The sequence below is a fragment of the Equus przewalskii genome, chromosome 1 (genome assembly GCF_037783145.1).
Source record: "Equus przewalskii isolate Varuska chromosome 1, EquPr2, whole genome shotgun sequence".
NCBI classification, from domain to species: Eukaryota; Metazoa; Chordata; class Mammalia; order Perissodactyla; family Equidae; genus Equus; species Equus przewalskii.
In genome coordinates, this window is record NC_091831.1 from 93,365,750 (window position 1) to 93,390,140 (window position 24,391).

The following is a 24,391-nucleotide window of genomic DNA, read 5'->3' on the forward strand; positions in this document are numbered from 1 at the left end:
ACGTACACAGCCTAGAGAGGAGCCCCCCTATCTTGGAGGAGACTACCACAAGGCCATTTCTCATTCATCTTCATAGTTTCAGCCCAGCGAAGGGCTTTCCATCTGGCCCCTCCCCTTGGAGAGTGCAGCCAAGGCCATACAACTGCTTGGCTGTAGTTAGAGTTGGCTCCTAACCACAGAGTGACCTACCACCGTGCCTCCTGTCGTCTGGTCCCTCCAGATCAGTGCCATCCTATGGGACGAGGTATGTGAGAGGTTGACACCATGCTGGTCTTGCTTTTTCTGCCTGGATCCACTAGGGCTTGTCGTCTGTCTGGCTGAGGCTGTGGAAGTGTGGCAGGCCCACCTAGCGGCTGCATAGTGATTCTTGTGGCCCTGTTAGCTGCCATACTGCGCTTAGGGACTGCTTGACCACTTGACCAATTTGGCACTTAATGATGGGCTGATAAGGTCATAATCCCCTTTTGGAGAAGAGACAGGGCTCTGGACTGTCAGGTTAAGTATGGGATAGCATTCTGGTGGACTGAGTGTCCACTGAGTGCCCACTCAGTGCTGAGGTGTTTGGTGACATGAGAGACAAGTCTCTGGTCCCCAGTGAGCTCCATTGGTGTTTAGAGTAAGAAATCAAAGAGGGAGGGTCTTGCAGAGCTAAAGAAAGCATACAGTGGTATTGCTCACAGCAGGTGACTACAAATAGAACACTACCAGGTGACCAGGGGCAGTCCACCACTCAGAAATGTACTGAGATCCACTCTTAAAACGAGTGAGAGAGAAGGGAAATCAGAGATAGATTTGGACAAAAGTCCAATGAAACCACAGAAGCATGGCTCATCCAACTAGCAAATGAGGGTGCTGTGTCAGTTCTGCTGGATGACAAGGAATGGAAGTCATTAGGGTGCTTAACAACTGATCCTATGCTCCAAGCCACTTTGGCCACAACCACTCTGGCCAGTGAGAGGGATATGGAGGAGGAAGATACAGAGATAAATCAGGGCTCATTGCAGTGGGTCTTTACAACTAGGGGGAAACAGTGGCCTATCCAAGATGAAGTTCTGTCATCTGATAAGCACCCTTGGACAGTATCGGGAGAGGCCGTCACTTCCTTTTAGTCTGCTGTGACCTCAGCCTGGATTCATATCAGAGATCATGAGTGCCCCGATGAAGAAAAAGTCACCCAGAGTCAGATTAAACATTTGCTCGACACCACCAGGCTATGGGTGAAACTGAATCTTCTCTCGCTCTCTGGGGATGTCTCTGGGAAACGTCTCTGCTCTGTAGACCCTGTTTGAGTGGCAATTAGTGACTGAGAGACTAAGGTGTTTTTTTATCATGACGTCCTCGTTTGGGGATGAGGCTGGAGTGAAAACACCAATGAAGTGGGCATTGGCCAACAAGCATTTATCATTAAAGGGGAATGGTACATCCAAGAATGGAGTAAGAATGGAATCTCCTTCCTGCACGAAAGGATGCCCAGGTATGAGGCGCGGCTATCCCAGAGGCAGAGTCTGTGTCAGCACCTTGGATTTCTTGGGGTCCTCAGTACACTGATGTCCCTCAGGACCAAGTTAACGGCCAATGCAGGGCACTGAACTGCTGAGGCTGTGCAACCACAGAGAGCACAGGTTAAAATTTTGCATGGAAAAGGGCGCTCCACACAATATGCAGAGTCGCTGGCTATGGTGCTCGCCCTGGAAAACACTGCTCATAATGCACCTTGCTACATTTCACTGACCCCCGGGCAGCAGCCAGTGGACTGGCAGTCTGGCATCTGGCAGCAGGACAACTGGATCATTAAGTCCTAACCCCCGTAGGAAGAGCGTTATGGCAACAGACTGTGTGGGACACACGTCCCCTGTTCACAACCCATGGGGATTGTGATGGTTACTTTATATGCCAACTAGGCTGAGCCACGGTGCCCAGATATGTAGTCAAATATTATTCTGGATGTTTCTGTGATGGTGTTTTTGGTTGAAATTAACATTTAAATCGGTGGACTTTGAGTAAGGCAGATTGCTCTCCATAACGTGGGTGGGCCTCATCCCACCAGCTAACGGCCTAAACAGAACAAAGACTGACCTCCCCCAAGCGAGAGAGATTCCGCAGCAGATGCCCTTCAGACCAACTGGAGCATCGGCTCTTCTCTGGTCTCCAGCATCCTGGCCTACCCTCCAGATTTTGGACTTGCCAGTCTCCATAATCGCATGAGCCCATTCCTTAAAATAAATCTTTCCGGATATATACACATCCTATTGATTCTTCTTTGGAGAATCCTGTCTAATTCAAGGATGCCCATGGAAAAGGATCCTGTGACTGTGAACATCAGTGGAACCATCAAGCCGGTCAGAACTGTAGAGCCCAGGTAAGAACCACAGCCGCCTGCAACACTATCCACAGTACCTGGCAGGCCATCTGTAGTCCAGGGCCTGGCTGATGTGCCTGCACTACTAGCCACTCAGTGGAGTGGCAGAGAGAACTCTGGGGCACTGAACCTGCCTGGTCCTGACAAATGGATTATACGGGCCTTCTGCTTTCCCCTCAGGGGTACCACTGGGCATTGACTGCAGTTTTCCGGGTGTGGCACAGTAGTTCCCAACTGCACAGTGGATGTGGGCCGTACTACTCAAGAACTCCTAAAGGGGCTATGTTGCATATTTGGGTTCTCCAAACACATCCCATCAGAGAATGGTGCTGCCTTTATAGCCAAGAGTACTCCACACTGGGGCATTCCCCGGACATTTCCTGCCCTGTATCACCCACAGGCGGCAGGTGCCAGCAAAAGATGGAATGCGCTCTTAAAGGAGAAGCTAAAATAGATAAGTAGACAACCCAACTCAGCTGCTGGTGGAGCGCACACTCGAGGCAAGGCAGCGGGTATTCTAAAGGTGACGGTTCCGCGGAAGGGTGGTTCTCACCTGGACAGAGTGTTCAACTATAAGGTTGGGAGGGAGAGAAGAGGCCCCAACTGGCTATAAGAGACTCAAGCCACATATTTAGTCCTTTCTGCCCTTCATTTTTTCCTCTCTTGCCTGCCTCCAGGAAATCAGGCTAATGGAAGAGCAAAGAAGAGCTGGGGGTGGGAGAGTCTAACTGGATGCTGCTTCCACCCTGCTTAGGCCTGTGCAGATCAGGCTATACTTGCCTGCCAGACACCAGTCAGTCTAAACCCTAGTGTAAGTGGGGACAGACGATTGTATTGCCCCGGGCTTGTGCTGGCCACTCAGAGCAGCACGTACGCGGCAGCCAACACCTCTTGCTGCGCTTGGAGTGATGAATCAGGACAAGCGGAGTGATCCCTCTCGACTCATAATCAGGCTGGCTCTACGGCCGATCTCCAGGGGCATCTGGGACATAATGGTTTGGTTCTGGGTGGGGAGCCAAGTCTGACCATCCTGCTGGAAGGCATAATTGCAGTCATTGTCGTCTAATGTTGCTTAAGACAAACAAAGGATTTAGTCCAAGCTCCCATCAGGACAATTAATTGAGCTATCTGATAGGGTGGCTTATGCTCCTGAAAATAGTTCTTAGCTAGATACATGAAATGTTGGAGCGGCGGGAGATGAAGTCCTAGGAAGCGGGCACAACGCCCTGACACCCTTGCACAGCTCCCTGTAGGCCACGTAGGCAAGGCTTGCCCACAGCCCAGCCCAAGTCTCAGCAGAACGCACTACCATTCCTCCTGCAACATGTGCCCCAGGATTCCCACTGGGACAAGAGGGGACAGGCAGCCTGGTGAGGAGCCGCCCTGTCTTGTGGGAGATGGCTGAGAAGCCATTTCCCGTCCATCTTCCTGATTTCAGTCGAGTGTAGGCTTTCTGCCTTGCCCCACCCCGCACTTAGAGTGCAGCTGCTGGCCGTCAAAGTGTCACTGCAATTGGGAGTTGGCTCCCTCCCCACAGAGACACCTATCACCATGCCGCCTGTCATCTGGTCCTTCCTGTTCAGTGCTGTCCTGTGACTAGGGAAAGCTGACACCAAGCTGGTCTTGTTTTTCCTATCTGTATGAGTCATAAGCTGTCTGAACCCATTGAGGGTTGTTGTCTCCTCCCTGGCCAAGTCTGGGGAAGAGTGGTAGGCCTGCTAGCGGTTGCACAGCGATCCTTGTGGCCCTGTTAACCAGCACGCTGTGCCTCTTGACAGAGGGGGACATTCTGGGGTGACAGGAATGAATGTTCTATGTTTTGATGTGAGTGGTGGTTGTAATTGCGTATACATTTACTAAAACTCATCAAACTGTACACGTACACGTGCCACATACTATAAGTTATAGCTCAATTAAAAAAGGAAAAAGAACTACCAGAGAATCAACAAGAGCTCTTGAAAATTAAGATTATGATTGCCAAAATGAAAACTCCCAACAGAAGGGTCGGAAGAGAGGCCGGCCAGTGGCCAGTGGTTAAGTTCGCTGGCTCTGCTCTGGCAGCCCAGAGTTCCGCCAATTTGGATCCTGGGTGCAGACATGGCACTACTCATCAAGCCCTGCTGAGGTGGTGTCCCACATGCCACAACTAGAAGGATACACAACTAAAATATACAACTATGTACTGGGGGTTTTGGGGAGAAGGAGGAGAAAGAAGGAAGAAGGAAAAGGAAGGAAGGAAGGGAAACCTCGCGGCTGCGCATTGTCCTAAGGTAATAATTTAAAAAGAAGACGAATGTGGGATTCACGGAGATGTTCACTGCGGGACGGCTTATTATGCTGCAAAATTATAAACAATCCAGATGCCCAGTAAAAGGAGAACCACCAGGAAATTTAAGATATGTCACTCACTGGGTGGCAGGCACGGAAGGGGAAGTGGTTAACACACCGGACCGACAGGGGGCAGCACCCCTTCGCCTAGGGAGCGCGACTGCATCCAACGGAGGATACCCAGAGCAGAACCGGGCGGGGCCCGGGAAGCGCGCTCCTCCGTGCAGCTGGGGAAATGGAGCGGGGACGTCGCTACTGCTGCTGGATAACGCGCTTACTCTCGTAAGATTCAGGAGAGAGAAAGTTGCACGCCGCTCGCCGAGGCTCCACAGCTCGCGGAGGCCGGGGCCCGGGCTGCGGCTGCGCACTGCGGACGGGGGCAGGGCGCCCGGGGCCAGGCGCGGGAGGCGCGGGAGGCCTGCCCGCGGGAGTGGAGCCGGGCGGGGCGGCGGGCCCAGCTCCTCGCGCCTGCTTGGCGGGACGCCCCGCGGGCGGGGCCGGGGCGGCGCGCCTGTCCCCGCCCCGCGCGCTGCTCGGCCCGGCGGCCGCGAGAGGCCGGCAACGGCGAGCGAGGCGCAGAGGAGCACGCGGGCGGCCAGGCCCCGCGGGAGCGCGGCTGCGGCGCGCCGAGCCGGGGGCGGGCGCCTGCCGTCGCCTGCGTCGCTGCCTCCGCGCAGGCCGCCGGCCCGGGCATGTGACGGGCGCAGCTCGGCCAGCGGGGCCCGGGGCGGCGCGGAAGCCTGCCGCAGACGGTAAGGCGCGGGGGAGCCCAGGGGCCCGGCCGCGTTCGGGCCTGGGCGGCAGGAGCGCGGGCGGCGCCGCGGGGTCGGAGGCGGCCCGAGCTCCCGCACCCGGCAGATGTCGCCTGGTCGCCGGGGCCGGCAGCATCGGGGAGGGGGCTGGGCCGGCGGGCGGACAGGCTGCGGCAGACCCGGCGGCAGGTGCCTGCCCTCCCTGCGACCCCACTCTCTCCCCAGCTCCACCCGCTTTGGCCGGGACCCTGCCTCCAAGGGCTAAAAATATTGCCCGGAGGCTCCCGGGGCAGAATCAGATCGCGCTAAGTAGGGCACGACGCGCGCGGAGGCGACAGAGCTCATCGGCCCCAGGGCCCGGGAAGGCTGGGAGCGGCGGCTCCCTCCCACGCTCGGCCCAGCAGCGGGCGGCCAGTGGGGCCCGCGGGCGATGGCAGTGGGCGCTGGTCCTCTGAAGTTGCCCCAGAACGGAGTCGCTGTGCCTACCCAGAGGATCTTCACCATCAGTCGCTGCCGGCTTCCTAGGGGGTGCCCTAAATGCTCTACAAGCAGAGGCTGAAAGTTACCCACGGCAGGAGTCAGAATTAACAGGGAAAAGATGTAGGATTCGCTCAATGTTGGAAACATGAGCTGCCGCTGCTGCTTCTGTAATTCATTCTGCTTCTTAATGAGAGAGGAGCCGTGCCAGGCACTGTCTCTGCTGAGTACCAGTCTGATCCAAGAGGGCGGGAAGAGAGGCTTCCCTGTCAGTCTCTTTGATTTATACTTTTAAAATCAAAATAGATACCAGTTTGTTCCTCTGAAACTAGAAGCTTGTGGCAGTGGAGGCTGGACACCCACCTCCTTTGACTGGCTGTGTCTTTCTTGTAGGCAAGCTATGTGGGCAGAGGTTGTGTGGGGAACTCTGGAATCAGAGCTGAGAAATTTGTCATCCAGTCGTGTTTTTATAGCATCAGCCTGGGAGAGAGAGAGCATCGTCTCTGCCCTAGGGGCATAGCTGCTACTGGGAACAGGCAGGACCAGCCTCAGATGTGCTATTTATGTGACCTTTCTTTGTCTTGGCAACGGGAATAAGAGCCAGGTTGGGTCTGGATCCACAGCCGGTGTTGGGATGTCATGTTTAGGAGCTTGATGATCTTTGCAGTCAGGCAAATAGGTGTTCCCTGGGAGCAGGCCTCAGGAACTCATTGGCGCGTTTGGTGGAAAGACCACCGAAGGGATTTTGCCTGCTGGAGCTACATATGGTGGCGTTCCTCCTGCCAGGTGTGTGTGGCTGCCAGTATGAAGCTGAAAAAGCAGGTGACAGTGTGTGGGGCTGCTATCTTCTGTGTGGCTGTCTTCTCGCTCTATCTCATGCTGGACCGAGTGCAGCATGATCCTGCTCGACACCAGAACGGTGGCAACTTCCCCCGGGTGAGTCAGGCCTGGTTGCTAACCCCTTCATATACAGGTCGTCTGCGCTCAGGTTATCACCCCAGCTGGAGAGCCGTGTCAGCCCAGGGCAGGAACATTCCTTCCCAACAGGCAAATTTTCTAGAAACTCAGAGCTAAAAACAATGATGGCCAAAGCAAGAAGGAAGACAAAATGGCAATCTGTACTGCCGCTCTGTCCTCCTGAGTTCTTGGTGGGCATTGCTGATGGATTGCAGCCTTCTTTCCCCTGAGCATGATGCGATCCTTGTCAGCTCAGTGCTCCCGACAGGCAACAGGCAACGTGGGTTGTTGACAATAGGCCTGTGAGATGAAATCTTTCCCATCCATGAGCTGGAGAGTGAGGATGTTCCCAGCCCAGGTGGTCTGTGGTCCTCAGTAGTGGTTCGCACCTCTTCCCTTCTCTGACCAGAGCCAGCCCCCAGGCTTGTGGTTCTGCCTTTGGTTGGGGATGGAGAGATCACAGTCAGGCCTCAGGTGGGGGACCCCGTGCAGAGATTCTCCCTGTAGCCTAGGAGCTGCGGGTGATTGCTTTCTGGTTTTTTGGCAGAGCCAAATTTCTGTGCTGCAGAACCGCATTGAGCAGCTGGAGCAGCTGTTAGAGGAGAACCATGAGATCATCAGCCACATCAAGGACTCTGTGCTGGAGCTGACAGCCAACGCCGAGGGCCCGCCCGCCCTGCTGCCCTACTACACAGCCAATGGCTCCTGGGTGGTGCCGCCAGAACCCCGGCCCAGCTTCTTCTCTATCTCCCCTCAGGACTGCCAGTTTGCTTTGGGGGGCCGGGGCCAGAAGCCAGAGCTGCAGGTAAGAGTTAGAGCTGGCAGGGACCTACGGTGGCCGTGGATGGGGCTCTGAGCTGCTCTCCTGCCCGGCAGATGCTGACTATATCGGAGGAGTTGCCGTTTGACAATGTGGACGGTGGCGTGTGGAAGCAAGGCTTCGACATCTCCTACAGCCCACACGACTGGGATGCTGAAGACCTGCAGGTGTTTGTGGTGCCCCACTCTCACAACGACCCAGGTAGTGACCCCTGGGAGCTGGGGTGTGGAGTGGGCTTTCTGATGACTAAGGTAGGGGAGGGACAGTTGAAGAAGACGGTGCCATCCTCAGGGGGCCCTGTGTTGGCTCCCCAGGCTGGATCAAGACCTTTGACAAGTACTACACGGAGCAGACCCAGCACATCCTCAACAGCATGGTGTCCAAGCTGCAGGAGGACCCCCGGCGGCGCTTTCTCTGGGCAGAAGTCTCCTTCTTTGCCAAGTGGTGGGACAACATCAATGCCCAAAAGAGAGCGGCAGTGCGAAGGCCAGTGCCGGTTGGGGAGATGTGGGAGGGCTATGCTCTGGGCCCTGGGGTGGGTTTGAAGGTCTCACCTGAAGTTGGGGGTGCCAAGGTGCCAGGGGAGAGGCAACGGGAACTGTGGCAGAGCTGAGGGTGACGGTAGAGGGGCCGATAATGAGAAGGCAGGAAGTGGTTTGAGGGTCACTTGTGTTAGGAGAAATCAAAGTCACGTGAGCACAAGCGAAGAGAAAGCTTGGGGCCTGGCCCTGGCAGCACAGACCGAGGTCCAGAACTCAGCAGGGCCAGGTCAGCGCGGAGGTTGGTTGGAAGGAAAGGAGGGCACATGTCTGTTCTCTTGGTCCTGGGTTCGGGTGAGCTAGCTCGGTGAGGCCAGTGTGCACAGGTCTCGGCATCTTCTGTTGGCAGGCCCGGGTCCTCGCCCCAGGCTGAGTGTTGAGTCCTTATCTCCAGGCTGGTGGGAAATGGGCAGCTGGAGATTGCAACGGGAGGCTGGGTCATGCCGGATGAGGCCAACTCCCATTACTTTGCGCTGATCGATCAGCTCATCGAGGGCCACCAGTGGCTGGAGAGAAACCTTGGTGAGTCCGGGCTCAGGAATGGAAGTGTGAGGACAGCAGGGGGCCACGATGCACAGGGATGGCAGGGGCTGTTCTTTCTAGGCTGATTCCACCAGTGTGGACCTGGTGTGATGGCACGAAGGAAGCTGGGCGCCCATACCCAGAGGCTAGGCCCTGAGGTGTTCAGGGTCCCTGGCTTCCATGCCTCTGCCCAGGTGTGACCCCACGTTCGGGCTGGGCCGTGGACCCCTTTGGATACAGCCCCACCATGCCTTACCTGCTTCGCCGCGCCAACCTGACCAGCATGCTGATTCAGAGGGTGCATTATGCCATCAAGAAGCACTTTGCTGCCACCCACAGCCTGGAGTTCATGTGGAGGCAGACCTGGGGTAAGGCCAGGTAGGGTGGATGGGGTCCCAGCAGTGGTCCTTACTGGGGAAGGGCAGGGGTCTCAGTGTCCTTCAGAGCAGACCAGTAAGCACTGGTGCGGACTGCCAGAAGTGCTTTCTCCTTCAGGTTAGGTGGGGATCACGCTGACCTCTGGCCTCTGTGGGGCCTGCTGTCTGTCCTGAGGGTCTGAGCATACTGTCCCCTAGAGGAGCTGTGGGCTCCAGAGCTCCCTGTGTCCTGACCCTTGGCCTGCGCATCCTCAAGTCCAGTTCGAGCCTCCCCTTTTCTCAGGGCTGCCTTGCCTGCAGCAGCTCCCTTCCTCCTGGCATCCCTGTGCCCAGCTCCAGAGGCTGCCTGCTGGTGGCTGACTGCCCGGGGTGTCTCCCACAGACTCAGACTCCAGCACAGACATCTTCTGCCACATGATGCCCTTCTACAGCTATGACATTCCCCATACCTGTGGCCCGGATCCCAAGATCTGCTGCCAGTTTGATTTCAAACGTCTGCCTGGCGGGCGCATCAACTGCCCCTGGAAGGTGCCGCCCCGGGCCATCACGGAGGCAAACGTGGCCGAGAGGTATTGGCTCCAGCCCCGGCTGGGCGTGGGGGCTGTTTTCACTCCGCAGAGGAGTTGGGAGATCTGGCCTCTGATCTGGGCTCTGCTGCATGGGGGGCTTTGGGTTCCACATCTGTAAAACGGAGTGGGTTCGGTGGCGAGTTCAGGCCCATGGCGGCTGCAGTGGCAGCTGTACCAGGAGTCTCCCTGGAAAACTCGAGTGGTGCTAAGGAGCCACCCTTTCCAGAATGGTTTTATTTTCCCAAATAAGTATGTTTTCCAGTGCCCTAACAAACTGTCAAGAGCCGGTTGACTGACTCAGAGGTGACTAATTCTCAAGTTAGGGACAGTCCCTCACAACCCTTAGCTTACGATGCCTCCATTTAGCTCGGGCATCCCACCGGGGCTCCGAGTCCCCCAGGATCCTAGGTGTCCGTGCACCAGAATCCCATTCAGATGCACCTTCAGTCCCTCCCAATGGCCTCCAGCTCCAAGAAAACAGACCTGTTCCCTCTGAGAATCGTTAGGGACCCTGAGGGTGTCCCCGTTGCTGAAATCAGCCCCCTGGGAAGGTGCAGCTTAAGAGCTATCTAAAACCGCGATTTAGCCAGAACCGGACTGGCCTTAAGAATACAACAAGTTGAACTGGTTTTCATGTTTCAATACTCCAATTTCCATCATGTCCAAGAGGTGAAACGTGACCGAAAGGGAAAGAAAGTGGTCTTTTGTTTCCAGAATCCAGAAATCTAAATGCTGGTTCCAGGCAAGAATCGAGGGCAATTACAGCTTGATTTTTCTCAGAGCAGCAGCTGTGGTCCACAGATGCCAGCCCCGGTCTGCAGAGAGCAAGTCTGCGATAACTTCATTTTCTCCTTTGAAAGGCTGACTAGCCTGATAAATTAGGGGAAAATGCTATTCTAAGGAGTCCTCTCTTGAGAACAAAGCAGAGAAATATAGGCTGGACCAGTACAGTTAAGTAGATTAGTGGCTGGTTGAACTGTGACACCCATAACATGCCAATTACTAGATTGGTCTAAAAAGAGAAAGGGGCTTTAATGATATGCTACAAGGCTCTGTTTTTCTATTGATTTTACCAGTAGCTTGGATGAAAAAGACAATGTCAAATATTTGTATATAATTCCTACTGTATGCCAGGCACCATTCTAAGTGTTTAGACAAATATTAATTCATTCAGTTCACTTAAATTCTCATGATGTTATGCTGGTAGGTACTGATGTTATCCTAATTTTATAGAAGCTGAGGCCCAGAGAGGTTAAGTAACTTGCCCAAGGTCGCTCAGCTAGTGCATGTGGAGCTGGCGTTGGCGTAGTCTGGCTCCCAAGTCCAGCTCTTCACTCCGGTGCTGTGCTGCATTGCTACCTGTCAGGCAAAATGAAGCTGGAGTGTCAGAATCAGCATCCCAAAATGTCTCAACAGGTTGCGATGTGGGTTGAATCTGACCAGATAGGATTTATTAGATGTACATGTAAGCTTCCACCCTTAGCTTTAGAAGACAGAATAGGAGAGTTCAGGATGAGGAGAGAAGACCTTGCTGAGCCACATGCATGGAGAACATGGACATTAGGTCGGTGGGGTGACGGTGACCTGTGGATGCCCCGGGCCAGACTGGGCGGCATGTGGTTCTCTCTTCCCTTTCTGGGTCAGCCTACCCTGGACCCCATATTTAGCGCTGGGCCCCTTCCTCTGAGGGACACTGGCAGATGCTCAGAGAGCTGCTGGTGAGCAGATCCGAGACTGTTAAATGTGGGGACCAAAGAGAAGGAGGAACCGGGACTGTAGATCCTGAAGGGAAGCGCAGAGCAGTGCGAGCACATCTTCGATATGTCTGAAGGATAATCCTGGGGAAGGAGGAGTGATTTGTTCTGCGTGGTGTCCAAGGGCAGACCTGGAGTCAGGGAACTGAAGCCGTAAATCGCAGCCCAGCACAGGAAGAACTCTCCAGTTGCCAGAACCATCCAGAGAACACTGGGCTCCTGGCACCAGGGGTCCCACCCCAGGAGGTGTCCACCTGCAGCTGAATGACTCCTTGATGGGCGTGTTCCAGAGGGGCCTCCCTCGGGCCGGCTCTGCTTAGCATCCTGCCACACCGAGGCTTCAGCCGGGCCCATGCGCTTTCCCGCCCGCAGGGCAGCCCTGCTCCTGGACCAGTACCGCAAGAAGTCCCGGCTGTTCCGAAGCAACGTCCTCCTGGTGCCGCTGGGCGACGACTTCCGGTACGACAAGCCCCAGGAGTGGGATGCCCAGTTCTTCAACTACCAGCGGCTCTTTGACTTCCTCAACAGCAAGCCTGACCTCCACGTGCAGGTGTGAGCGAGCGCTGAGCTGGGGAGGGGCCCTGCGTGCGTGCCACTGCCCAGCCCGCCCCGTGAGGTCCCCTGCTCCCCGCTACCCGCTCCAGAGCAGGGGTGTGGGCACGGTTTCCCTTTTGTGTCAGATTCTTTCCCGGCTCCCCAGCTTCTGTGTGAGGTCCAGAGGGGCAGGGTGCACAGGGACTGCCCTCTGTGTGGGCAGAATCCCTGCCCCTAGCCCCAGCTGCAGCTCTGGGGGCCACGATGCCCAAAGACTCTGGAACTGATGGAAGCGGGGTTTTGGGCTCCCCACAGGCCCAGTTTGGCACCGTCTCTGACTATTTTGACGCTCTGTACAAGAGGACGGGGGTGGAGCCAGGGGCCCGGCCTCCGGGGTTTCCTGTGCTGAGCGGGGACTTCTTCTCCTACGCGGACCGGGAGGACCACTACTGGACGGGCTATTACACTTCCCGGCCTTTCTACAAGAGCCTGGACCGCGTCCTCGAAGCACATCTGCGGTGAGGCCCGCCTCCTTCCAGGCCAAAGGGAGTAGAGGAAGCCTCTCGGTTTAAGGAGGGGCTGGATTGGCTCAGACAGGACTCGAGGGCACAGGGACCAAGGCAGGTGGAGCAGTGGTGGAAAGGAGGCTGGTGGGCCTTGCAGAGCGAGCGCGGTACCCTGGGGAGCTGTGCGGGCAGGCGGCTGACTTCTCTCTCTGGGCAGGGGGGCAGAGATTCTGTATAGCCTGGCTGTGGCTCACGCTCGCCGCTCTGGACTGGCCAGCCAGTACCCGCTCTCGAACTTCGCCCTTCTGACGGAGGCTCGGCGCACGCTGGGGCTCTTCCAGCACCACGACGCCATCACCGGCACTGCCAAGGAGGCGGTTGTGGTGGACTATGGGGTCAGGTGGGAGCCCTTCTTTCTCCCCCATCCATTCCACACCCCTGCCCACTGTCCCAAAGAAAGGATGTGCTGGGCAGTCAGTGGGCAGGCCTGCCGAGGGCTCGTCCTGCCGCGAGGTGGACAGCCCATCTGCAGTCATCTTCCCCATGGTCCCTCTCCTGTTCCCCACCCCCCAGGCTTCTGCGCTCCCTTGTCAGCCTGAAGCAGGTCATCATTAATGCAGCTCACTATCTGGTGCTGGGGGACAAGGAGACCTACCACTTTGACCCTGAGGCGCCCTTCCTCCAAATGGTGAGCCCCGTTCCTGGGTCTGCACAGGGGCGCCCCCTGGTGCATGCAGGTCCCATCCCAAGAGCTGTGGTATGAGGGTGTTGCTCCTCTTTTCCTTCCCCGTCCTGGGGTGAAAGATATGTGCCCAGTGCATCTGGTGGTCCACATCCAGGACGGGCGGGGCAGGGGGGAAGAGGTAAGTCTCCATTGGAGCTAGGCTGAGCCTGGCGATGGTTCTTTCCTTCCTGCCCGCTTACTTCCAGGATGACACCCGCTTGAATCATGACGCCCTGCCAGAGCGCACGGTGATCCAGCTGGATTCCTCACCCAGGTGAGCCGGACCAGGCCGGATGCAGAGGCAGAGCTGCTCCTTGGCTCTCAGCCTCCTCCCACCCCACCCTGCTGACCCGCCGCAGAACCTGGCTGCCGTTCCAGCTTCCACCAACCGGGAGCAGTGGCCTCTTGGGTGAGCCCACCTTCTGCCCACAGGTATGTTGTGCTGTTCAACCCGCTGGAACAGGAGCGGCTCAGCGTGGTGTCCCTGCTGGTCAGCTCGCCCCGGGTGCGTGTCCTTTCGGAGGAGGGTCAGCCCCTGGCTGTGCAGATCAGCGCCCACTGGAGCTCTGCCACTGACATGGTCCCCGACGTCTACCAGGTAAGCTGGGGGCTCGGCAGGTGGGCCCCAGCCCTGCGTGCTAATCTTTGGCCTCTGCCCATCCACACCCACTTCCCACCCTCCTGCTCGTGGCCCTGCTTCCTCCCCAGGTTGGGGACAGGAGTCTTGGGGAGAGGGGTTGCCCAGAGGACAGTCACTCCTGGGATTTGAGTCTCTCCTTGAAACGAAGGCGAAGTGTGGTATGGCAGTGATAATGGTAAAAATGGCGGTTATGTTTCCCCGTTGTTCACTCAACAAGTATTTACTGAAAGCTTAACGTGTGGTCACCACTTCATCGTTCTTCAAGTATCATTTGAGGCTCATGAAAGTCTGATGAGGGCCAAGTAGTATCACGCCTGCTTTCAGAGCAGGGCACAGAGGCCCTAGTGGGGCAGGCACTTGCTGACTCTTGGTAAGCGAATGCCCCAGGCCTGGGATCCCGGACCTGTGTCCGGGCCTGCTCCAGGCCGTGGCCCACGCTTCCCCACCCCTGCTGTGCCTGCAGGTGTCTGTGCCCGTGCGCCTGCTGGCCCTGGGCCTCGGCGTGTTGCAGCTGCAGCTGGGCCTGGACGGGCACCGCACCCTGCCCTCCTCTGTGCGCGTCTACCTGCATGGCCGGCCGCTGTCCGTCAGCAGGCATGAGGCATTCCCTCTCCGCGTCATTGACTCTGGCACCAGTGACTTCGCGCTCAGCAACCGCTACATGCAGGTCTGGTTTTCAGGCCTCACTGGGCTCCTCAAGGTAAAGAGCCAGGGACTGGGGGCCGGAGTGGGGCGTGGGTTGGTGGGGCTGTGCCGAGCTGCTTCCTGGCCTGTGAGCGTGCTGCCCCCTGGCTGACGGTGGACCCGGGAGTGGGCCGTCTGGGCTCCTCGGGGAAGTTTGTCCGTGCCTTCCTGGGGACAGGCCTGACATGCTGGTGTGGGGCCAGTGGTCAGGGCTGTGTTTTTTGGCAGAGCATCCGAAGGCTGGACGAGGAGCGGGAGCGCCGGGTGGACATGGAGTTCCTCGTCTACGGCACGCGCACGTCCAAAGACAAGAGTGGAGCCTACCTCTTCCTGCCTGACGGCGAGGCCCAGGTACCGAAAGGCACCTCGTCAGCCCCAGCAGCCCCTGGGTCCCCACTCGCAGGGAGGCTACGAGGAGACATTCCGGAGGCAACGAGGGGCACAGGCCTTCCTCCAGGGTGACCCCTGCTGCCAGGGCTCCTGGCCCATGCTGCCCCTGGGAGGAGAGGAGGGCTGAGAAACTGCGCCTGGGGGCTTGGGCCCGGCTTCCCGGGGGGTGTCAGGCCGGAGCCTGCTGGGACGGGCCCTTCTCCTGCCCGAGCCCGGGCTGCTGCCCCCTCGCTTTGCTCTCTGTGCTGAGGGTTGAGCTGCCACCTGCTCTTTCCCCAGCCCTACGTCCCCAAGGATCATCCCGTGCTGCGTGTCACCGAAGGCCCTTTCTTCTCGGAGGTGGTCGCCTACTACGAGCACGTCCACCAGGTGGTCCGGCTCTATAATCTGCCAGGTGCGCCCTGCAGATGAGGACAGCCAGGGAGGACATGTGGGCTCACAGGCTGCGACATGCTCTTCCTTCTGCCCATTCTCTGTTTGTACATCTGTTCCCAACAAATGTATCATTCGAGACATTAATTCTCTTGGAGTAAAGATGGTCGAGAAATGCCTGGGAATGGCCTGGGGGGTTGGGTACAGCCGCTGCCGGCTCAGCTCGGCTCAGCCTTCTCCCAGCCCAGTTTCTCAGATGGTGGCTCATCCTCACACCTCTTGACCCTCTCTCTTTGTCCCTATGCCCAGGGGTGGAGGGGCTGTCTCTGGACATGTCGTCTCTGGTGGACATCCGGGACTATGTCAACAAGGAGCTGGCCCTGCGCATCCGCACAGACATTGACAGCCAGGGCACCTTCTTCACGGACCTCAATGGCTTTCAGGTGACTCCTGGGGCCTGTGGCCCTGGAGACCCCGTGGAGCGGGCTTGCACTGTGCTTTTTGCCACCATCATAGGCACCAGGGTGGTCTGTCCTGATGCAGAAGGGGGAAGCAGAGGCGAGAGTGATCAGGGACTCCTTCAGACTGGGGACCCCTTGGGCCCAGATGGTGTCCGGATGCCCTTCATCTGCTGGCCTTGCCCCCACAGGTGCAGCCCCGGCGGTATCTGAAGAAGCTGCCCCTGCAGGCCAACTTCTACCCCATGCCCGTCATGGCCTACATCCAGGACGCACAGAACCGCCTCACGCTGCACACCGCCCAGGCACTGGGCGTCTCCAGCCTCCACGATGGTGAGTGGAGGACAGGAGCTGTGTGAGGGTAAAGGAAGGGAAAGAGAAGCCCATCCCTGCCCCGAGGCCTCTCTGCTCTGCAGGCCTCCCCTCCTTCTGGTCTGCATCATCTCCATGCTGAGAGAAGGGGCGAGGCATTAGCCGTTCCCGTCTATCCCGGTCGGGCGCTGGGGGAAGGCGCTGCTTGCCCTCCCCGCTCCCCGGTCCTCGTGGAGGTGACTGCGGGGCTGGGTGCCCTGTTGGACCCCTTCAAGAAGCGTTGGGGGATGGAATGGTGATTCTCAGCTGAGGAGTGCAACCCTCCTTCTCCTGGCCAGGAATGGAGTAGAGACAGTTGGAAAAGTACATTTGATGTTATAATGAAGCACTTAGCAAAGGAGAAAGATACATACTGTTTTCCTATTAATGGTCATTAAAAGAGAGAATGACATTCTTAAGAATCAAAACAAAGGCATGAGGGGGCCGGCCCTGTGGTGTAGTGATTAAGTTCGCACACTCTGCTTCAGCAGCCCAGGGTTCGTGGGGTGGGTCCTGAGCATGGACATGGCACCACTCATCAAGCCAGGCTTGATGCAGCATCCCACATGTCAAGCGGAGGAAGATTGACACAGATTTTTTCTCTTTTTTTTAAAGATTGGTACCTGAGCTAACATCTGTTGCCAATCCTCTTTCTTTTTCTTCTTTTCCTGAAAGCACCCCACCACCATACATAACTGTATATTCTAGTTGTAGGTCCTGCTTTACTGTGTGGGACACCACCTCAGCATCGCTTGATGAGTGGTGCTATGTCTGCGCCCAGGATCTGAACCAGTGAAACCCTGGGCTGCTGAAGCAGAGCATGCAAACTTAACCACTTGACCATGGGGCCAGCCTTGACACAGATGTTAGCTCAGTGACAGATTCTGCAAGCAAAGAGAAGGATTGGCAACGGATGTTAGCTCAGGGCCAATCTTCCTCACCACCCCCCCCCCCCCCCCCAAAAAAAACAAGTGCATGAGGAACACTGGCCTGGGACTGGTCACTCGGGCAAAAGCCAAGGTGGCTCCCATATCCTCAGGGTAAAGGGGACAGTTTGCACTTGTGGCCTCTGAGGCCTTCAGCTCTTCCCTCTTTGGGACGGAGCCTTTTGCACAGGGCTGGGCCCAGAGTGCCCAGTTCAGGCCCACATTCTATGGGGGGCCAGTGGCGAGTGCAGGGGGTACCTGACTCCCGACTGGAAGGGGTGGCTCTGCCGCCCCTTCGCCCGGGATCCCCCTGGCTGTGAAACTTGCCCACAGGTTTGTCTACATCATCAACTCCTGACTGAGCCCAGTGACCCCACGTGATTCTCTCTTCTTTTCTGGGGATCAGTGTGCTAAGAAGTGATTGTTTCATATGCAAGGGCTCTGTTAGGATTTTCAGCTTTCTGTGACTTCTCAGGGTCAAAAGACTGAGGCACTGGGGAAGTCAGGATCAGGGCTGGGGCTGTGGACGGGCAGCTGGGGCTGTCTGAGTGGCCCTCATCAGGAGATGCTGGCAAACGTGCTGGGAAGAGCTGCATCCCAGCAGATGCCAGCTCTGCAGCGAGCCCTGCCCCAGCTGCTGTAACAAGGAAGCCATGGCGGTCAGCTGCCGTCACTTCCCCCAGGGCACCCCCAAGTGACGCCTCACGGAGCCACTGGCCATGCCCACCACAGCCTCCTTGTGACAAACGAGGCACGGAGCTGGCGTCTGTCCCCATCATCCCATCTGTGGAATGAGGGCAGGAGCACGTGTGTCCTAGTCACTACCGAGCCCACAGCAGCTCTGACCCCACTGCTGGGAGCCAGGTGCTGTCCCCCGTGGCCAGGCTGGGTGCCGTCCCCTGGGACCTGGGCACCGTTCCCTAGGAGCCGGGCACTGTCCCCTGCAGCCAGGCTGGGTGCTGTCCTGCCTGGGTGCCCACCAGCCCCTCTCCTGCGTGTGGTTCCTGCCAGGGTCTGCCTGCCCCGTCTGATCTCTGCGTCCTCCTCTGTGGGGTCAGCCCGCACTCAGCCCCTCCAGCTCTGGCTTGCACAGCTGCTCTCCCGCCCCAACTCACGGGCTTCTCCCTCAGGGCCTGTGGTGGCTTCTTCCTCAAACGATGCTGTCTGCTTGGGGCTGGAGTGGCAGGCCGGGGGCTCACAGTTACCTTCCCCAGGCCAGCTGGAGGTGATCTTGGACCGGCGGCTAATGCAGGATGACAACCGGGGCCTCGGCCAAGGGCTCAAGGACAATAAGAGAACCCGCAACCATTTCCGCCTCCTGTTGGAACGGCGAACCCTGGGCAGTGAGGTAGGATCCACGCCTCCCTCCCAGGGAGCCAGGCAGGCAGTCCCTGTGGGGGTCCCCAGGTTCCCAGCCTCAGGCTTGAGGAGCACACTGAAGGTGGGCACAGGATGGCTAGAGTCAGGCTGGACTCCTGGGTTGGGGCATGAGTCTGACACTATGCTGCTCCATCTCACGCAGCCTGTCGCCTGTGCCCCTTGGGCTCATCTCCCATCTTCTTTGCCGCCCCCTTCCCCTCAGCCCCTGTGTTCCCTCACCCTCTCTCCTCAAGCCCCTCTCAGCTCCTGGCTTTCTTTGACCCCACCAGCCTGGCAGCCATGTTTAGGGCCTTGATCTTTCACAGCAGCAGGAGCAATAGTGAGAGGTGAGGGGGGTGAGGTCCAGCAGCTAGGGGGCAATCTGCTATTAGTGAGTTGTAACCGCAGCTGGCGCCTGCGGAGGCCAGAGCCTGCCACTCGATCCTGTGTCTGTAGCTCCTTCACTCACAAGTAGACCCCAAGCCCCCGCTGTGCTGTAAGGACCCAGAGGGACACAGACGCTTAAGATACTGGCTCTGTTCTCTAGGAAGTTACCTGTGAGTGGGGGTGGGGACATGCTACGTGTGTAAAAATACAAGGTAGAAAATGTTCTGTCCACTGGCCCTGAGGAGTGAGAGGACACTGGGCCAAGGGGATCAAGGACAGCGTCCTGGAGAAGGTGCCGGCCAAGCGTGGCTTTGATGAGTGGGGTCTGATCCACACACGTGACCCAAGGCACAGGGTGCAAGGCAGGAAAGACAGCGTGAGTGGGGACGGCAGTGACTTCGCTCGGCTACACTAGAGCTGCCTGTCCATGTGGCAGCCACTCGCCACACGTGGCTGTTTAAATTAATTAAAACTAAATATGAGAACAAATTCAATTCTTCATTCATACCAGCCACATTTCCAGTGTCGGTGACCACAAGTAGCTAGTAGCTACTGTATGAGTGCAGATATAGCGTATTTCCATGATTGCAGAGAGTTCTCTTGGCCATTGCTGGGCTAGCATGGAGGGTGGGATGGGGCAGACTGTCGTGGCCCTGAATGCCTGGCTGCGGAGTCTGGACTCCATCCTGGAGGCCAGTGACGGACCTGAGCAGGGAGGGACAGTGTTGGGACTCTGCCCTAAGCATGTCGTGCTGACTGCAGGGAGTGGGCTGGACCGTCAGGAAGGGGCACTGCGGGCAGGGGCGACAGTCTAAAGGCTTTTCAAGCCGGAAGTGTTGGTGGCTTGCTCCAAGCCCTGGGAGGGAGAAGGTGCAGAGGTGAGGGCACTGCCGAGGTGGGACTGGAGATCACAGCAGAGGGAAGTGAGAGATTTGGGGCAATTGGAATTCCAGAAGGGTGGCGCTAAGGACAGAAATCCTGAATATGGACAAGTAGCTGCCTTGGAGGACGGTTCAGCTAGGCCTGTGAGCCCAACGTCCAGGACAGTCATCCAAGGAGTGGTCCTCAGTCGGCACAGCTGTAGGGACCACTGGGCCCGAGAATCAGAGCTGGCCCCGTGGATGAGGGATCACACTTGAAACCACAGGATTCCTCCAAGTACTTTTTCCGTCAGAGCACATTCTCCACGTGAAGCACACGTCTGTCGTCCTCTCATCCCCGCACTGAGATCGCCCTCTGTGACGGGAGAGGTTGCTGATGGGAGTGTGTTGCTCAGGATAGTGTTAGGGAAGCAAAAACCCACCAGAAGTAGAGGAGGGAGGGCCTGGTGAAATCGCTCTTTCCAGGTTGTGTGAGATGGGAAGGGTCCTGGAGCCAGCCCCCCCCCGAGTCCAGACTCCTCAGTGAAGCACTTTCCAAAGGAACTGACACAGCCGTGCTTCCCTGCTCGCCCCTCACCCCGGCTCCGCTCCCTCACCCACATCTCCGCCCATCTTGCAGGTCCCAGATAGCCACTCCACCAGCTACCCATCCCTCCTCAGCCACCTGACCTCCATGTACCTGAACACCCCAGCGCTGGCCCTGCCTGTGGCCAAGAGGCAGCTCCCGGCCCCTGGCCTGCGCTCCTTCCATCCTCTGGCTTCCTCGCTGCCCTGTGACTTCCACCTGGTCAACCTGCGTACGCTCCAGGCTGAGGTGAGTGTCCCGCTCTGCTCTGCATCTCCAGGACCAAATTCTCGCCTTTCCTCACCCAGTCGCCTCCCTGTCCCAGTCCTGCCTTCTGGGCAGAGGTGCTGCTGCCCTGCGGGCTCTGAGGGGCACCCCCACCACCCCGCCCTTTGTTCTGTCTGTCGTCCAGGAGGATGCTTTGCCCTCGGCAGAGACTGCCCTCATCTTACACCGCAAGGGGTTTGACTGTGGTCTTGAGGCCAAGAACCTGGGCTTCAACTGTACCACAAGCCAAGGCAAGGTGAGCAGCCCAGTCGGTGCAGGGAGCCCCTGCTGAGAGCAGGGTAGGGAAGGGGTGCCCCCGGATGGCCGGTGGGAGGGCCTGGTGAGACTGCAGTGAGGCGGGACATCGAGGGGCTCACTCTGGGGCTGTTTAGAGAGAAAGGGGGAGGCTGTTGACGTGTTTTCAGAGCTACTGGGCGTACAACTGGAGAACCTCTGTTCCATGAGTAGGGACCTCCATCAAACAAAGTAGAAAATGCCAGAAATGAAAACCCAAAGCCCCTACGCTGTGGTTTTGTAAGCTCTAGTTGTCGTTGAAGCCAGCACTGATAAATGCCTCCACACACCGGGTCCTCTGTGGGCGCCAGCGACTCAGGAGTGAACGAGGACGTGGTCCCTGTCCTCAGAGAGCTCCCAGCTCTGGGCAGCGGTTCACACCCCAGGTTACGTGGAGGAGCTACGTCCCCTGCGGCACAGCCCTGCCCTTCTCTCCTCTCCACAGGTGGCCCTGGGGAGCCTTTTCCATGGCCTGGACGTGGGTTTCCTGCAGCCAACCTCCTTGACATTACTGTACCCTCTGGCCTCGCCCTCCAACAGCACTGACATCTATCTGGAGCCCATGGAGATCGCCACCTTTCGCCTGCGCTTGGGCTAGGGCTTCTCGTGGCCTGCAGAGAGAGTTCATCCACAGAGACTGCTTCTTGACACAGGTCGGGTTGGATGAGCCATACTGGGTATCCCGTCCCCATCTACCTCTCAGAACTGTGACAGCCTGGGCCCTGCTCTCATCTTCTGTTTATTGTTGCTTCTGTGCTCGGGGGCAACCCACCAGCCCGGCGCTGGGTAGACAGGGCAGATGCTGGTGAGATGCAGGAGAGGAGGCCCTTGGTCAGAGTGGGCAGGGCCGGCCTCTGCCGTGGGTTGTGAGCGGCCGCCCAGTTGGGCACAGGCTCAGGCACCCATCCTTTTCCCAAAGTGGCATGGAGGAGAAGCAAGGGCAGAAGAGGCAGGAGGGGCTGACTGCATGAGAGCCCAGCATCGGGGGCACTGTGGGCGAGAGCTGGCTCCAGGGGTCCTCTGGTTATGTAGGGACTGCGTCTCTCGCTGTGATGAGCAGGAGCAGAGTGATGGCGGGGAGGCGGGAACGGGACCCAGAGTTAGCAGTGGGGTGGAGGAGAAGGAGTTGCTGCTTTCTGTGATGGCTCCACTCTAAGTGCTCCCTGGCCTGCACGCCCTGACTGGGGGCTCAGGAAGTGTGGCAGGAAGGACTCCTCAGAGACTCTGTCATGGCCAGAGGTCATATGACGCTTCAGGTACCAAAACCCCCATCTCAAACTGGGCACTTGGTCTGTGTGTTGATTTGTGGGATGATGGCAGGAGCCTGGGGGGTCCTCCACCCTACCGACTCCCCTTTGGTTCCTGCACTCTGCACCACTGCCCCTGGAAGCTGCTTCCTATCGTGGGGCGTTGGGTCTGGCACAGGCAACCCGAGAGCTCTCGCCACCGCCCTGCAGTCCAGCCCTGAAGCTTCACCTTCGGGACGTCCTTCTACGGAAGCATTCGATTCCTCGCCCAGGACTAGGGGTGTGCAGAGTAAGTTAGGGGGCCGTGTGGCTGCTCCTCAGCCTTCATTTCAGCTTCACTTAATAGAGAAGAATTTGTGATAATCCTTTAGATGCTGAAACAATACTTGGTAAAATTTAAAATCTATCCCTTATTAAAACTCTTCCTAAATTAAGGTTAGAAGGAAACATCCTAATCTACATAAAGGTCTCTATTAAACCAGCAGTTAATGGCATTTTAAAGAGCCAGACACCACAGGCGTTCCCAATGAAGTCAGAAGCTAGCCAAGGACATACCCTTATAATTTAGTGATGTCCTGGCCCCACTGACCCCTGCAGTGTGACAGGTGAGGGAGAGGAGGAAGAGTAGACGGAGGAATGGCCAACCTATAAAATCTAAGAGAATGAACTTATAAAACCTGTTAAGAACATTCTGTCAGTTGACCCAAATGATCCAATATCGTGTTGCTCTAAAGATTTTGACCCTCCCCAGATCAGCCCATAAACTCAGTGTAACTCCAGTGAGGTCGGATGCTTTTTGGAATCTGACAGGTTCTGAGGTTCATCTGGAAGGGGAAGTGCGTGAGAACACTAAGAGAATTCCGAGTGGCCATGGGCCGGGGGTGGTGCCGACTTGTCCTGCAGGGTTTCCCGAAGGACTCTCGGGCCATCCCACATTCAGTCATGTGACCTGGAGCAGAATCAGACAAAAGCCTGAGGGCCAGAGGGAGAGCCCAGGTATCCGGGAATTTAGTACAGGATAAAGGAGTATTTTAAGTAGGGGGGGAAGATGGGTTATTTTTAATAAATAGTACTTTAAGACCATTGGCTCTCTATTAAACTAAGAGATTTCTACCTCACCGTTTCCACAAAAATTAGTTCCTGAGGGAAAAACACAAAGTTAAACTACAAAATTACTGAAGAAATATAGGATATTTTTATACCTCTGGGGTGGGAAGTTCTGTTCTAAAACATAGCGTGAAACCTAAAAGATACATAGTAAGGGAAAAGATAAACAGATTTCACCACAAAAAAATACTGAGAGTTTCTGCGTGATGGAAAACATCAAGGTTAAAACACAAATGATAGACTTGGGAGAAATTATCTGCAGCACTTAAAAAATTGGTGAGTATAATGACTAGGAGAAAAGCTTGCTTTGGGTCCTTAGAGAAAGTCACTGGGGCCTTCTAAGCAGCTACCTAAAGACTCAAGAGTGACACGGCTGAGTTCTTGCAGATCATTCAGGGTCGTCGCTGCCGGCATCAGGCCAGGGCACATGGAATCCCGTCTGTATCATAGTGGAAGAAACAAGCTGATCAGTGTGAAGTGCTTAGTGCCTGGTACATATGAGAGCTCAATAAATATGAGCCAGAATCATTTTAGTAAAGGATGCTAAGCAATTACATGATAGCAGGTGTTATTTGCTAGTATAATTTGTAATCAAATGGTAAGGAGGAATCTGTGAGCCTCCTAGGAAATTAGCAGAATAAAGGCTCTTATCTCTGGAGGTCTTAGATGTGCAATGAAATTATTTGCCTGCCAGAAACTCTCATGTTTAATTCTACACCTTGGCCTTTTAAAACGACTTAGGGCAGGGGCTGGCCCCGTGGCAGAGTGGTTAAGTTCGCGCGTTCCGCTGCAGGAGGCCCAGTGTTTCGTTGGTTCGAATCCTGGGCGCGGACATGGCACCGCTCATCAAGCCATGCTGAGGCAGCGTCCCACATGCCACAACTAGAAGGACCCACAACGAAGAATATACAACTATGTATTGGGGGGCTTTGGGGAGAAAAGGAAAAAAATAAAATCTTAAAAAAAAACAAAAACAAAAACGACTTAGGGCAGCGTTGCTCAAGGTGTGGTCCAGAATCACCGGAATTACTTGTTGAAATTCCAGCTTTCTGGCCGGTCCTGACTAGGGCTGCTCCTTGAGCCTGGATGCTGGAACGCGGATCTGTGAGCCGAGCCACAGCTCCCTGAGACTGACACGTAACAAGAGCAAGAAACAAGACCTGCCTTGAGTTATGTAGGGGGCGAGCAGGTTCCTGGGCACAACCTGTCAAACCAGTCTCCAGGATGAGGGGCCAGAGAACCTGC

General features: G+C 56.6%; 1 protein-coding gene across 4 annotated transcripts; it reads left to right on the top strand.

Annotated features, from left to right (window-relative positions):
* The first annotated feature begins 4,655 nt into the window (after positions 1-4,655).
* Positions 4,656-23,804, top strand: MAN2A2 (mannosidase alpha class 2A member 2). 4 transcript variants are annotated; one of them, XM_008512639.2, is made up of 23 exons: positions 4,656-4,969; positions 6,703-6,852; positions 7,421-7,678; positions 7,750-7,894; positions 8,008-8,179; positions 8,627-8,754; positions 8,949-9,122; positions 9,514-9,700; positions 11,827-12,004; positions 12,304-12,506; positions 12,712-12,894; positions 13,068-13,182; positions 13,425-13,492; positions 13,651-13,816; positions 14,322-14,558; positions 14,771-14,893; positions 15,212-15,326; positions 15,614-15,747; positions 15,954-16,095; positions 18,254-18,387; positions 20,286-20,480; positions 20,644-20,754; positions 21,238-23,804. In XM_008512639.2, exons 1-23 carry the CDS (start codon positions 4,670-4,672, stop codon positions 21,388-21,390), a joined length of 3,771 nt encoding a protein of 1,256 aa, XP_008510861.1. In that variant the 5' UTR covers positions 4,656-4,669; the 3' UTR covers positions 21,391-23,804. The 4 variants fall into 4 exon arrangements, with proteins under 4 accessions (XP_008510861.1, XP_008510860.2, XP_070427212.1 ...); XM_008512638.2 differs by having other exon boundaries at positions 4,816-4,969; positions 18,170-18,387; XM_070571111.1 differs by lacking the exon at positions 4,656-4,969 and adding an exon at positions 5,226-5,439.
* The last annotated feature ends 587 nt before the right edge of the window (positions 23,805-24,391 follow it).

Bases quoted from the DNA above. Each gene is read 5' to 3' on its own strand.
- MAN2A2 (XM_008512639.2), top strand. From the start codon at position 4,670: ATGTTCACTGCGGGACGGCTTATTATGCTGCAAAATTATAAACAATCC. The intron at 7,679-7,749 runs GTAAGAGTTAGA...CCTGCCCGGCAG, and splicing joins GCCAGAAGCCAGAGCTGCAG to ATGCTGACTATATCGGAGGA. The intron at 8,180-8,626 runs GCCAGTGCCGGT...CCTTATCTCCAG, and splicing joins AAGAGAGCGGCAGTGCGAAG to GCTGGTGGGAAATGGGCAGC.